This window comes from Misgurnus anguillicaudatus, chromosome 8, assembly GCF_027580225.2.
Source record: "Misgurnus anguillicaudatus chromosome 8, ASM2758022v2, whole genome shotgun sequence".
Taxonomy (NCBI): domain Eukaryota; kingdom Metazoa; phylum Chordata; class Actinopteri; order Cypriniformes; family Cobitidae; genus Misgurnus; species Misgurnus anguillicaudatus.
In genome coordinates, this window is record NC_073344.2 from 26,789,534 (window position 1) to 26,803,803 (window position 14,270).

A 14,270-nucleotide genomic window follows, 5' to 3' on the forward strand; every position below is an offset into this window, starting at 1 on the left:
TTCAACATCCACCTTGAGAATCACAGGCAGCTAACTTCAAGCGAGTCCCAACTTCACCAACCCACAGGTCTGTTAATCTTCCACTTCCACACATGCTGCTGTTCCACTTACCACACCCAGGTCACCCCACTACACACATCTGATCACTTCCTCCGCACTCTTAAGCTCGACATAACCCCCCCAGTCACTGCACACAATCCCCCATTGGTCACGTTCCGGCGCAACCTGCACAGTCTTCAATGAGCCAAAAAGGCGAACGTTATTCCTTTCTTTGTCAAGTTACACTGGCTCCCTATAGCATCTCACATCAAATTTAAAGCTCTGCTGCTTAAAGCTCTATCTGTAGTGGAGAAGAGGAAGATTTCATAGAAAGAGCTGTGGGAGATGGAGCCTAAGGGCAAGCTTTACCATCAGGGCTGCCTACGATGTCCTGCCTTCTCCCGCAAACCTAAGCCAATGGTATGCCAAAGACCCCACGTGCCCTCTTTGCTCATGTCTAGCAACACTGAAGCACATCTTAGTAGGATGCAAGATCAGTCTCACTCAAGGCCATTACACCTGGCGGGACAACCAGGTGCTGAAGTGTCTTGCTGTAGTGTTGGAAAGTCGATGGACAAGTGTGAATGCCCTTCCTCCCCCATCATCCCAGTGGCAGCCAACATCATTTGTTTGGGAGGGTGAGGGTCAAGCCAACCTCACCACCATAAGATCAGACTCTGCTCAGCTGGGCAGAGCACGGGACTGGAAGATGTTGGCAGATCTGAACAAGAAACTCTGCTTCCCAGCTGAAGTTGCAGCCACCAACCTGCAACCAGACCTTGTTTTGTGGTCAGCCTCGCTCAAGCTTGCCAACATCATTGAGCTCACCGTGCCCTGCGAGGGTGCAGTGGAGGAGGCCTAGAAACGGAAAAGCTGAGGTACACTGAACTTGCAACCAATGCGCAACAACAAGGATGGAATGTGAAGGTACGCCCAATGGAAATAGGTTGCAGAGGGTTTGTAGCCACCTAAACATCCAGGCTACTCAGGAAGATGGGAGTGCGAGGAAAGGCCCACCAGGAGGCAGTTCAAGACCTCTCTGCAGCTGCAAAAAAGGTAAGCCAGTGGCTGTGGATGAAGAGAAAAGATCCGCCTGGGTCTTCAAGTGAGTTGATGGCACCTAGGGAGTGAACCGGGGACGCTGGGATTCACTGCTGAACCCAAAGGGTGCCATCACTCAATTGACCATCCCACGGAGTCTCAACGAAGCCTCAGGTAAGTATTAAGGGATATCAACAATTGACCCGTGTTGCTGGGTAATTCGGTAGATAGTTTGCCACCATTTGCCACTGAACCTGCATTAACAGTGACAGTGGGGCATCTGGCCTTAGTCAAACGGCACGCATGGTCGGGTTGCGGTGAGATTTTGGCGTTTCCTTGTTGTCTCGTGTATTGCTGTAAATAGTGTGCCATACAGAACCGTTTGCCACTGAACCTGCATTAACAACGACAGTGGGGCTTCTGGCCTTAGTCAAACGGGTTGGCGTGTATGGTTGGGTTGTGGTGAGATTGTGGCATTAGAGATTGAGGTTAGGTCATGTCAAGGGTTTATGCACTGAGTTACGCGAAGGGAGCAACCTCAGGAGATGGAAGGGCTGAGAAGTAGTGTGGCAGAGGGTCACTCAATTGACCATCCCACAGAGTGTCATTAGCCGCTTTTGCACTATCGGGCCTGTGCGAGCCAGGGCTTCAAACGGGCCTCACGGAGCCAATAGCCTCAGACCTCCAGCTGTGTAGCCAAAATCACGACGCATTTGCATTGTCAAGCCAATAGCGCCGCAGCGGTTCAGAAAACCCCGCCCTTAATACGCCTACCTGGATGTAACGTCACACAACTCCGCCTGTTTTACCGTGAGGAAGTCACTTCAATCTGACAGGAGACGGGAGTTAGATCGCATCATCATACAACACACATAATGAAAAATGACTGAGGCGGCTGTTTGCACGGTGAAAGCCAAGATGAGAAGATAGAGATGTTTGCTTCATCCGCGCTGTTACTCTTGGAAGTTTATGTTGGCTGCACACGAGCGATCTCACGAGGAGACAATATCAGATCAATAATCAATAGTAAACTTTATGAAGTGGTAATTACAAATAAAGCGTTCATCTACCTAATGTGCCATTATACTATTACCTATACACAAAGAATATAACGAGTCCTAGTTTTACATTTATGTAAAATAATCTTATTTTAAAATATGCACGTGTCTAAATATGTAACGTTACGTTTGTAATTATAGTTCTATGGCGATGTAAATACTTACACATTATAAGAGGTGTGATATCTTTAATCATGAAAACGTTAATAGTTGAGCATCACATGAAACACAAGGTAACTGTCTAATAGCTATTTCAATAATGTGTCAATCAATAAATACTTTTGTCTATAAAGAACTGCCTCGAATAGCTGAATAGAACTGAAAATCACGTTTGAGAAATCATTAGAAAATGTACTCGTTAAGAATCAACTCTGAATATACTCACATGTATTTAAAAAGCTATGTTACAGTGGTTAAGTTAATGATGGTTATATTTACCATTTTGTGGCATCTTACCATTTCTGTATTTCAGATGTGATTATTAAGCAATCATTTTCAATAAACTGACAAGCAGCCGTAGTAATAACGCGGTACTTTATTTACATATGAAGTTTATATCAGTGCACAAACAGTGTATTTAAAGACATCTCCTCCGGACGGATTTCAACATCCATGGCTCCTGTCGTCTCATCATCATCATCATCGTTTCATCACCTACTCTTGCATTTGTTGCTGTGTCATCTCTCCTATACAAAATAAAATCTCCTGGATGACAAACTGAAAGCTTTACGTTGGCATTTTTCTGTAAAACGGACACAAAAGAAAGCAGCACACGTGACGTTTTGTATAAAGGGTTTGTAAATACACATACAGTATACCGACATATAAAGTTTGCTACATTCATATAAGAGTTTAATTAATCTCCAAAATACCAGAAAGCATGGCTATGACTATAATAAGACCATGGTTACTTTTTCTAAGGGCTGACTAAAAAATTCAACAGAGATGACACTATAACACAAAAAACACAACAAAGACCCATGTAAGACACTTCTGCAATCGTTATTTGTATTTTAAGTGTTTTGTATGCAAACGTAATGTAACATTTGTATTTGTATTTTAAGTGTTTTTGCAAACGTTATGTAGCATGTTAACTCACCGACTGTAGATACCATGGTGACTCGATCGCTTTAATACATGGAGTGATGGACGATGAAATGATGATTCAACACACATCTTTAATTTCTCAGCACTGTTGCACTTTAAACACTTTGTTCTGTGCCCGAAACTTTATAAACTTCTCCCGAACCGGTAGCGGTGTGCGCCGGATCCTTAGCATGGCGAGTTCGGCGTTGTAATGCGTGTTTTTTTTTTTTTTACATATGCAGATCATTTTCTTCAGCCCGAAGTACAAATATAGCAGGCATATTCTGTGAAACAGGTGATCCCGGTTATATTTAAAGTTTTTAATCTGCAGACAGATGGATGCGCATCTTGCCAGAGACTCAGATAAACTCCGCCTTAGACCTTTACCACTCCCCTAGCCCCTAGAAGCCCGCTTTGGCCCAACGATTTCGGCGGGCCAGAAAAGCGGGGCCTTAAGCACCAACGAAGCACCAGTGAAGCACGATCATGCCCCGGAAGTGACAATGCAAACGCGACAGGCCTCGGCAGGCACTGGCACGCCCGCTTGAAGCCCGATAGTGCAAACACGGCTATTGGTGCCTTAAGTATGCATTAAGGGATATCAACATCAAGTCCTATACAACAGATCTGTACATTCTTAAAAAAAACTAATCAACCCTTGGTTAGGTATACTGTGTTAGACTTGATGAGACTAGTTCCAGTGTACTTACGTATTGCTCTTCTTGTGTTGCTATAACTGCTTCTTTTGTTTACCTCATTTGTAAGTCACTTTGGACAAAAGCGTCTGCTAAATGATTACATGTAAATGTAAACGAAAGACACAAAGGCAGTGTTCCATGACCTTAGAACTGCATTAAGTAAGGATTCTGCATTAAGTAGGGTCATCAATCAATCTTTAATTCTTCAGAAGGTTTTGTTTGCACATGGTCTAGATGCTGTTTTAGTTTTGTTCCGTTGACCTCTTATATACGCCTAGTTATTTGTTAAATATTTATTAGAAATATTTTTTGGGAAAATATTTTCTCACCTTATCTTTTTTGTTGATCAGTCCCTCACCGACTGTACAGAAACAGAAAATTTCCGGTCATAAAATATAGAGTAGGATCATAAATATTTATAAAAGGCACTTTTAAGATCCATATGATTAGCCTGGTCCAACCAGACTCTCGTACATTCATTTAATTTGTACAGAGAGTCTGGCCACGCTCCATTGCAAAGTGTTACTTCTGTTAAGGAGGGTCCTCTGTTGAAGTTTAAAACTATTGGATCTGCCCACTGCAAGACTGAACTACAACTCAAACTGACGCATGACCTCAACATCATCGTTCTTAGCCACCCCCCTCTGTTCGCTGATCGGACCTGCAGATTTTTGCAGGAGAAACGAAACTCTACACAGCGGTCCCAGACGTAGTACTGAAGCTAAATGAAAATTAAGCAGAAGCACGTAGGAGGGCGGAGCCAGGCTACCATTTGATTTTTCCAGGAGGAAATTAGGGAAAGTTTTAAGAATGTGCACCTGCACACAATTTAATTGATAATTGTGCTTTTTAAAGTGAAACTTGCCCTGCTTCTGGCATGCATATGGTTTTACAAATTGAAAACCTTTGGTTCAAATGCAGAATCTGCCTTTTGTGCATACGCACCATGTAAGAATGAAATCTACAGAAAGTTTTATACATAAGGCCCCTGGTGTCTGAGAAGCAGAAAGAGGTGTGTGAGGGACTTCAAGCATGAAGTACTGCAAGAGCAATTTAAAAGCACAGGAAGCAGTTTGTTCTCACAATAATTAATGTCATTGACAAAAGTGAACCAAGCACTGCGAGAGAGACCAACTGTGTGCATAATTGTGGAAGCTACCGTAGCATCTCTTTACTCTTCAAAATTGTGTGACGATCGGTTTAACACCGGGAAGTGGAAAACAAAAGGAGAGAACCCAAACGCAAGGATGTATCAAAAATAACTATGAATTTATTAAATACAGAACATAAAAACCCACGAGGGGGTAAAACAGAAGATAACAAAAACACTGTGATAAAACACAAACCAAAACACGGGAACAGAACAGGAACTTGAAACAGAGCACACGGAAGACATGGAACTCTGAACATTCAACATCCAAACAACGTACGCGCACAAGACGGAGAACGAGAGTGCATAATAAAGACACCACATCAATGGGGAACAGGTGAACATAATTAATCACGTAAGACACGAGTACATAAGGGAGTAGGGTAAAAGTGACAAGACACTGGGAACACGTGACACAAATACATAATATGAAAACACGTGTTCCCACACAGCACACAATGCTGCCATAATCTTGCCCTCTGAAATAAGACCTGAATCTACACAAAGGTCTGGCAAGACCATGACAGCGACCAGACACTGGGAACACGTGGAAGCCACAAATACTATAAGACTCCACATGTTCCCACACAGAACATAGTACTGTCATGGTCTTGCCAGGTACTCAGACCTGAGTCTAGTACAAAAGATCTGGCAAGCCCATGACAAATTGAGGTTGGATGCAATTCACAATCTCACCACTATATGTCGCTCAAAAAACACATTACACCTCTAAAATGTCTTCTAAACCAGTGGTTCCCAATCCTGGTCCTCGAGGCCCCCCTGCCAAAAAGTTTTAGATGTCTCCTTATTTAACACGCCTGATTTAACTCATCAGCTCGTTAGGGAGACATGTTTACCATTTTTTAAGTAGGCTGATAAGTTGAATCAGGTGTTTTAAATAAGGAGACATCTAAAACTTTCTGTCAGAGGGGCCTCGAGGACCAGGATTGGGAAACACTGTCCTAAACAAATTAAGAATTGCAGGATAATTGCACCACAGCACAAGGTTCAGTATGGTTTTCTCTCGGACACACTTAATACTCTCTCAAGTGTGCACACACTATATGGGATTACTTTTGTGCCAATAAAAATATCTAAAAAATATCATGACTTCAAGTTGTGTCTTAATCAGGTCTCTTGTTCATTACTCTGGACCCTGATCAACTTGACAGACATTAAGGGCTGTCTCAATTGCAATCTCCTTCCAGTGCACTGGGATGTTTGTCCATCAAAAATGACCACAATGCAACACAAAAAACAGTGAACATTGATGGTTCCTATGTTCCCTTACTGGAAATCATGTGACCTTTTCTAAAGCTCTTGAGTCAACTCAATAAACTTCATAAAATGCTATTTATAAAGACAAACATTTGTTTTAATATAAACACACATTGCTAGACAGGAAAGGACCACAATCCACTTAATATTTAAATATAATACTGTAAATTAAATGTCGCAATATAGTGATTTCAGTCTTGTGATTGTTTTCTTTCTTTTAGCTTGGCATTGATCCTCATTTTAATAAGTGTATATATGTTAATTGCATTAAACTGTTTTCTGGCATTTAGGATTTAAAATTTGCATGCATTAACACATTGGCAGTTCTAATAAATAAATATGTATTGCTTGAAGTAACATTTACAAATGTGGAGACTCATCACAAAAGTAGCTACGTTAAGAAGTTATTTGCTTCATTTCCTAGTGGCAGAGAGTGGGATGTGTGTTTTTGCAAGATGTTACAGTAGATTTACTCATTTTGTCCTTGCATCACCTGTTTACGTGGATCTTTGTTCTCAACCGTATGGAACTGAATTGATTGGTTTTGACCAAAATGTCCCGCCTCTGTCTCCCATGAGAAAAGCTTTTTCTTAGAGAGCGTGAGATGGGTGACGGTCAGACACTGGTAGGAACCAACATCCATTCGTTCTCCAAACCTCCTCGTCTTCTGCAGGGTTGTGGCAGAGACGGACAGTCGCACAAAATTATAGCACAAGACCTCCATGCTGACTAAAACCACAAGTTAGATTGTTGGTAAGTTGTCTATGATATATTTTCTAGTTTTAAATGATATGACAATCTTTTAAACTTTGTATTCATTCTTTTTGAAATCATTGTTTTTTTGATTATCATTTGATTTTGTCACTGTATTTACTGAACTTGTGTTGATTTTGAGTTCATACTTGTCATACAGTCTCTATTGTCCCAGATCATTAGAAGTGACATTGTGGTTTTCTCCACAGAACTTTGATCATGGATAACGTCTCTGCTTTGAATCTGAACACAAGCATTTCTGGGTGGCATCCTCCGCTGTGGTACCATTTTGACGAGTGTGCTGTAACCCCTTACGGGTTTATCTTCTACTTCTCTGTCAAAGTATTTAACCTGATTTTAGGATTCCCGGGCAACGTCCTTGTGATGTGGCAGATTTTGACAAAGAAAAGTGAAGGCTCAACATCCAACATCTTCTTTTTTAACCTGTCCATGCTAGATGCATATTTCTGCCTCATGACGTCTCTAGACTTAATTAACCGTCTTTACCTGGATGATCAAATCATCTGGTACTTTCAACGATTTGCTTACGGCCTGAAAGACATGGCTCCCTTATTCCTCACCTGTATTTGCCTTGACAGGTACATTGCGGTGGTCCATCCCATCGTATTCACAGGGATTCGAGACAATCGTATCCGAATGGGTGTCTCTGTGGTGGTGTGGGGACTCATCCTAACATATGCGTTGACCAAGTGCATCCTGGGTGTCTTGAGTGTGAACGAAGTGTTCAGTGGAGTCATTCTCTTTGCATTCTTCCTCATGGTCTTCTGTAACTTGTCCATCATCTGGGTTCTCAGGAAGAGCGTCGCCGGGAAAGAAGTCATGAATCCCATCAAAAAGAAGGCCTTCAAAATGGTGATTATAGTTCTCGGCATCATCGTGGTGAACTATCTTCCTCCAGTGGCTCTAATGCCATTTGCGTCAACCTACTCATTTGTGGACTTTCGCTGTAAGATCAGCGTCGCAGTGTTCGGCATCATGGACCTGAGCTGTACAGTTGAGCCTCTCCTCTATGTCTCTAAGATGAAGCGATCTGTGCTGTGTTGCTGCCTAGAGAGTCGTTCGAAGAAACCCGTCAACGTTAGCGTCTGAAACTTTTCAACTGTCTGCGCATCTTCTCATACGGTGTGTCCCCACTAAATTATATTCTACATTTTTTTTTTGTCACTTGGTAGATGCCAAAAATCATGCATTAGTTATTTTGCCAACTGCTAAAGATTTAGTTCATAAATATGGTACACTTGATGTCTTGTATACAGTCTGTGTAGTGATGCAAACCAGCTGATAATAGTTTATGTAATTTACTGCTATTGTTAACAAGCTTTTAAACTGTGTTTTCTGAGTGTCGTGTTTCTGTAGACATCACCTGTTCACTTGATTTTTAATTGTTAATATCTCTGTCTGATTGATAAATAGACTCTGAGAATATAAAGAAACTGAAACATGCAATGATACTAAAGAGTTTATTTTTTGCTGTCAGATAATCTCGTTCATTTACTTCTCACAGATTAGATTACAGGTGCATAATTAAGAACATTACCAGTCACTAATGAAGATGTTAATTGAAATGCCTGTGGAAATAATAAATAATGAGCCAAAGTGACACAGATGGCACAAGCTTGTAATTGTTTAACTAGATGATTAATTATCACGAAAAACATTAACAGTAGGTGATCACATGACCTTCTGTTGACACAGACTGCTGGGTACAAGAATCATTTTTAAAACCAGAACAAAAAGAAAACCAAAGCACATCAACCTTATATGACCAAAAACTACATCAGAAAAGTAAATTAACGTGGGCACACCAAAGCAAATTTATTTATTTTATTAAGTAGAGGTTTTACATTTTTGGATCTTTGTGCTGACTTTACTAAACCAGAACAAAACAAACAAGAAAAAAAACATATCGTTACATCAGAATTTCCTTTAAAAATGTTTGTTTTGTTTGTTTTTAAATCAGTTTGAAAAGATAAAAATTACATATTTATTTAAAGGAAAAAACACCACCATTTTTAATATTGTACTGTATATGTTCTTACCTCAACTTAGATGAATTAATACATACCTATCTTTTTCAGTGTGTGCACTTATTCTTTTTGCAGCACGTCGTGAATGTGTTAGCATTTAGCCTAGCCCCATTCCTTCCTTGGGATCCAAACAGGGATGAATTTAGAAGCCATCAACCACTTCCATGTTTTACCTATTTAAAGAGTGTTACATGAGTAGTAAAACTAGTAAGTATGGTGGCACAAAACAAAAGGTGGCAATTTTTTTAAGCGGATAAAAATGAGAACTATATTGTATGGCAGAAGAGCACTTAGTTTGCCTCGGGTGATGTAACATCAACTGACTACTCCCCCTTTTGCTCAAATTTGCATCAATATTACTGCGCCAGAGGTCAGTCCAATTTTAGCCACCTATACACAGGGCCGCATTATCCATAGACGGGATTGAGTGAGTGCCCTGGCAATAGGGGGGCACGGAGAACTCCAGACCGTGAATAAAATGTTTTTATACAGAACCGTCAGAAAATGATGGTTCATGATGTTGATGGTCACTCATATTGTGTCACAAATCAGATCCGAGGACTGGTTTGTGACAATGGATTTAAAAGATGCCTATTTACTTTTCCTGCTCAAAGAAGGTTTGCCCTTGGGGGCATGGCATACAATATCGGGTCCTTTCCTTCGGCCTAGTTCTATCCCCTCACACATTTATAAAATCTAAGACACCTAGATTTGAGACTGAAAGAAAAGTATGTTAGTCTTAACATAGGTGATCGCATTTTCAGGGTAATATGGGACAAATGTCTCCTGCTCATGTCACATCCATTTTCACAGAAGTGAACAAGATGAAGCTGGGTCAATCGTACACCAAGTGGTGACTCAAAACTAGGGGCCTCATTTATTAAGCGTGCGTACGAACAGAAGTGTGCGTAAAGTGTGGAATTTATCAAATTGCACTTATACGTAGAAATGTTTGTAAATATACGCACACCTCAGAGTATGCATACACAGAGCATCTAGTGGTAGAATAGCGATACTACACAGGACGGTCCATCCCCAGCGTTAAAAGAACACTTTGTCTATTTATTATCCACCCCCAGGTGTTAAAAATGATTACTGGTAATAAAGTAACTGCAAATCAGTGTTGAAGTTAATTAATGAAATTAGTGCCTAACCCTATATAAGAAAGCTCCGTCAAATGCTTGACACAGTGCAATGGCTTATCTTGTATTATTGGAAGACTTGGCAAATCATTCATTCCGCCGGGAGCGCGTTTTCAAAGATCGTGCCGATGATGCAGGTTATGCGGTTGTCCAAGGAAAGTTATGTACTTGTCGGTTCTCCTCCAGTTGCACTGATTTCACGTCGGTGTGCTGTGACTAGGGTTGTGCCGATAGACGTGTATCGACGATCTTCAGATATATCGCTAATGGCAGGCTTTCATGGTGATAGTCATGACGATAGTTGGCAAATGGTTATTATTATCATCATAGTTTTACATTAACATCCACATTGCATGCGTTTCCTTGCATGAGGGTTTGTGGGCTTCACTTTACGTGGAGAGCTTGTAGAGGGAGAATTCCGTCTTGCATGTACCTGCACTTAATGCGCGCGTCTTGGACTTCTAGCACTAAATCCAACTGCGCTTCTCTCTGTCTCATGTGCACGTGCTCTCGCGTCTGTCCGAAGTCTTAACTTAAACTAAAGTAGTAATCCTTATGTATCTGTTCAGTTAAACGTGTAAGGTCCCTTTCCGGGTCCGCCCACAGGTCCAACGACGGTAGCCAATGGCGTGGCAGAGGTATATTTGCGGGTTGCTGTCTTTCCTTTTCGCAACATAACAGAATTGGTTTAAAGATGTTTGTTTACAAACAAATATGAATTAATATACATTACCTCGTTATTTCATCTGACTCCTTAATGAAACAGTTTAAGAATTTATTGGTAATTATTAAATTTAGATAAAATGATGGAATTTGGATAAACGTTTGATCATTCTATTCACTCATGTTTACATTGAACTCATTCATTCGATTATCAATGTCATATCAGTCCACACCGGCCGTTGTGTGGGTACTGAACGCAAACTCGACCGTACAACTAATCAAGAGTTAAGAAGTTCGTCAGACCTTATAATTAATGGCAGTCAATACGTCGATGCTTAACCCTGTAGTTAAAATTAAGTGGTTCGTCAAACCAAAATAATATAACGAAAAGGCAGACGATACGCCAGACTTACCCTATTAAGAGTAAGTGGTTCGTCAGACCAAAATAGTAAAAGGCAGACGATACGCCAAACTTACCCTATTAAGAGTAAGTGGTTCGTCAGACCAAAATAGTAAAAGGCAGACGATACGCCAAACTTACCCTATTAAGAGTAAGTGGTTCGTCAGACCAAAATAGTAAAAGGCAGACGATACGCCAAACTTACCCTATTAAGAGTAAGTGGTTCGTCAGACCAAAGTAGTAAAAGGCAGACGATACGCCAAACTTAACCCTATTAAGAGTAAGTGGTTCGTCAGACCAAAATAGTAAAAGGCAGACGATACGCCAAACTTAACCTTATTAAAAGTAAGTGGTTCGTCAGACCAAAATAGTAAAAGGCAGACGATACGCCAAACTTACCCTATTAAGAGTAAGTGGTTCGTCAGACCAAAATAGTAAAAGGCAGACGATACGCCAAACTTACCCTATTAAGAGTAAGTGGTTCGTCAGACCAAAGTAGTAAAAGGCAGACGATACGCCAAACTTACCCTATTAAGAGTAAGTGGTTCGTCAGACCAAAATAGTAAAAGGCAGACGATACGCCAAACTTACCCTATTAAGAGTAAGTGGTTCGTCAGACCAAAATAGTAAAAGGCAGACGATACGCCAAACTTACCCTATTAAGAGTAAGTGGTTCGTCAGACCAAAATAGTAAAAGGCAGACGATACGCCAAACTTACCCTATTAAGAGTAAGTGGTTCGTCAGACCAAAATAGTAAAAGGCAGACGATACGCCAAACTTACCCTATTAAGAGTAAGTGGTTCGTCAGACCAAAATAGTAAAAGGCAGACGATACGCCAAACTTACCCTATTAAGAGTAAGTGGTTCGTCAGACCAAAATAATAAAAGGCAGACGATACGCCAAACTTACCCTATTAAGAGTAAGTGGTTCGTCAGACCAAAATAATAAAAGGCAGACGATACGCCAAACTTACCCTATTTAGAGTAAGTGGTTCGTCAGACCAAAATAGTAAAAGGCAGACGATACGCCAAACTTACCCTATTAAGAGTAAGTGGTTCGTCAGACCAAAGTAGTAAAAGGCAGACGATACGCCAAACTTAACCCTATTAAGAGTAAGTGGTTCGTCAGACCAAAATAGTAAAAGGCAGACGATACACCAAACTTAACCTTATTAAAAGTAAGTGGTTCGTCAGACCAAAATAGTAAAAGGCAGACGATACGCCAAACTTAACCTTATTAAAAGTAAGTGGTTCGTCAGACCAAATAACCAAAACACAAAATGGCAGACAATACGCCTACTTAATACTGGCCGTAGATTTGCGGTAACAAAGAATGCATCAATTTACTTGTAGTCAATAATTCAGAGTAAGGCAGAATAAATGCAAAACGTAACAATTTATTAACCAGGTAACGGTACAATAATTCAAAAGCCAATTCAACCAATATAGTATATTAATCAATCATAAGAAATATCAATAGTATGAAATAGTTCAAAACAATGTAATACATTGACCAATCATACAAAGCCCTTAATGGTACGAAATGAGAAAGTTTGAAATGTTACCTGGAGATGAAAACTACACACAGTGCTTGTGTGGGAAATCTGTCTACAGACTCCCTGAAATGTTTGTCAGCTCTCCTTAAATACCCAGACGGAATAAACATTATGTATACATTATTTACCAATGGAAGTTTGCAGTGATTGGTTCTTACAGACCTGTGGGAGGCATCTCATCCTGGATACATTTGTAGTGGGTGTAAGCTATTAAACCTTTGTTTTATTGATATGGGAATGAAACCTGTGTACCAGTCGCGGTGAAACCTTTTTAATGAAATCAAACATGAATAACAATGAAAGGAGGGGTAGAGGGGTCAGACATCTGTCTGCAGATCTACCATTTGTATGGAGATGTGATGTTTGACAATCAAGGGTATCTATCTGTCTGCAGATCTACCATTTGTATGGAGATGTGATGTTTGACAATACAAAGTTCTGATTCTCGGGAGAGGTGTTTTGGGGGTCTTGGTCTCCTGCCGTGAGTCCTGTAGGAACTTGTTGTGTTGCAAAAGGTTCTCTTTTGATGTTCTGCTGTCTCGGGCACCTACAGGGCACACACACTGCACTCTCGGGCATCCATGCTGTTTTCTCAGGGAGGGCTGACCTTTTGGTCAGGATCAATCAAAATTCTTACAAATGCGTTTCATGCGAGCTGAGGCAAACTTTACTTTTTGTTTAAAATATGACCCGCTGCATATTGGCGCTTCTCTCACACTCACGTACATGCGGAGAGCTGCGCTCTGTCCGAAGTCAGATCACTAGGTATTAATCCTGTTTATGATATGCATTTCAAGGAGTTGTAGCAACACGTCCCTCGTGTTTAAAATACAATTGTGTTTAAAATATGATCGCTTTCCGCTGGACCAATATGTTTAAAAAGGCACCTCTGAGAGCACCACTGCTTGACACGTGTAGCCTACTGCAACAGCACTGAACAAATGCATTGAATTGTTTGTATGTGCGCGCATGTGTGTGTGTGTGTGTGTGTGTGTGTGTGTGTGTGTGTGTGTGTGTGTGTGTGTGTGTGTGTGTGTGTGCGTGCGTGCGTGCGTGCGTGCGTGCGTGCGTGCGTGTGTGTGCGCAGATGCATATTTTTACAGTTATTAAGTAATCATGGTTAGGGTTTTAATGACACCAATCAAGGGACTTGTTATAATGAGTAAAAAATTAACAAATAAAAAAATGAGTAAACTACTGCCCCCCCCCTCCCCGATACTATCGTGAATCTCCGATCTCACAGGCTGACGATAGGACGATCTCAAAATGGGGCATATCGCCCAACACTAGCTGTGGCGTGTGTTTTTTTGGCTGATAATTTAATGTCAAACCACTTTTTTATTTCTAGAAGTGTTTT

The 14,270-nt window shown here is 40.8% G+C and overlaps 1 protein-coding gene and 1 pseudogene across 1 annotated transcript; both read left to right on the forward strand.

Annotated features, from left to right (window-relative positions):
• Window positions 1-1,170, forward strand: part of LOC141365605 (uncharacterized) — a 251,496-nt pseudogene extending 250,326 nt beyond the window's left edge.
• A 5,074-nt stretch (window positions 1,171-6,244) lies between these two features.
• LOC129450675 (P2Y purinoceptor 1) lies at window positions 6,245-8,880 on the forward strand. The gene is made up of 2 exons (XM_073870056.1): window positions 6,245-7,103; window positions 7,313-8,880. Exon 2 carries the CDS (start codon window positions 7,323-7,325, stop codon window positions 8,211-8,213), a length of 891 nt encoding a protein of 296 aa, XP_073726157.1. The 5' UTR covers window positions 6,245-7,103; window positions 7,313-7,322; the 3' UTR covers window positions 8,214-8,880.
• Window positions 8,881-14,270: the final 5,390 nt, after the last annotated feature.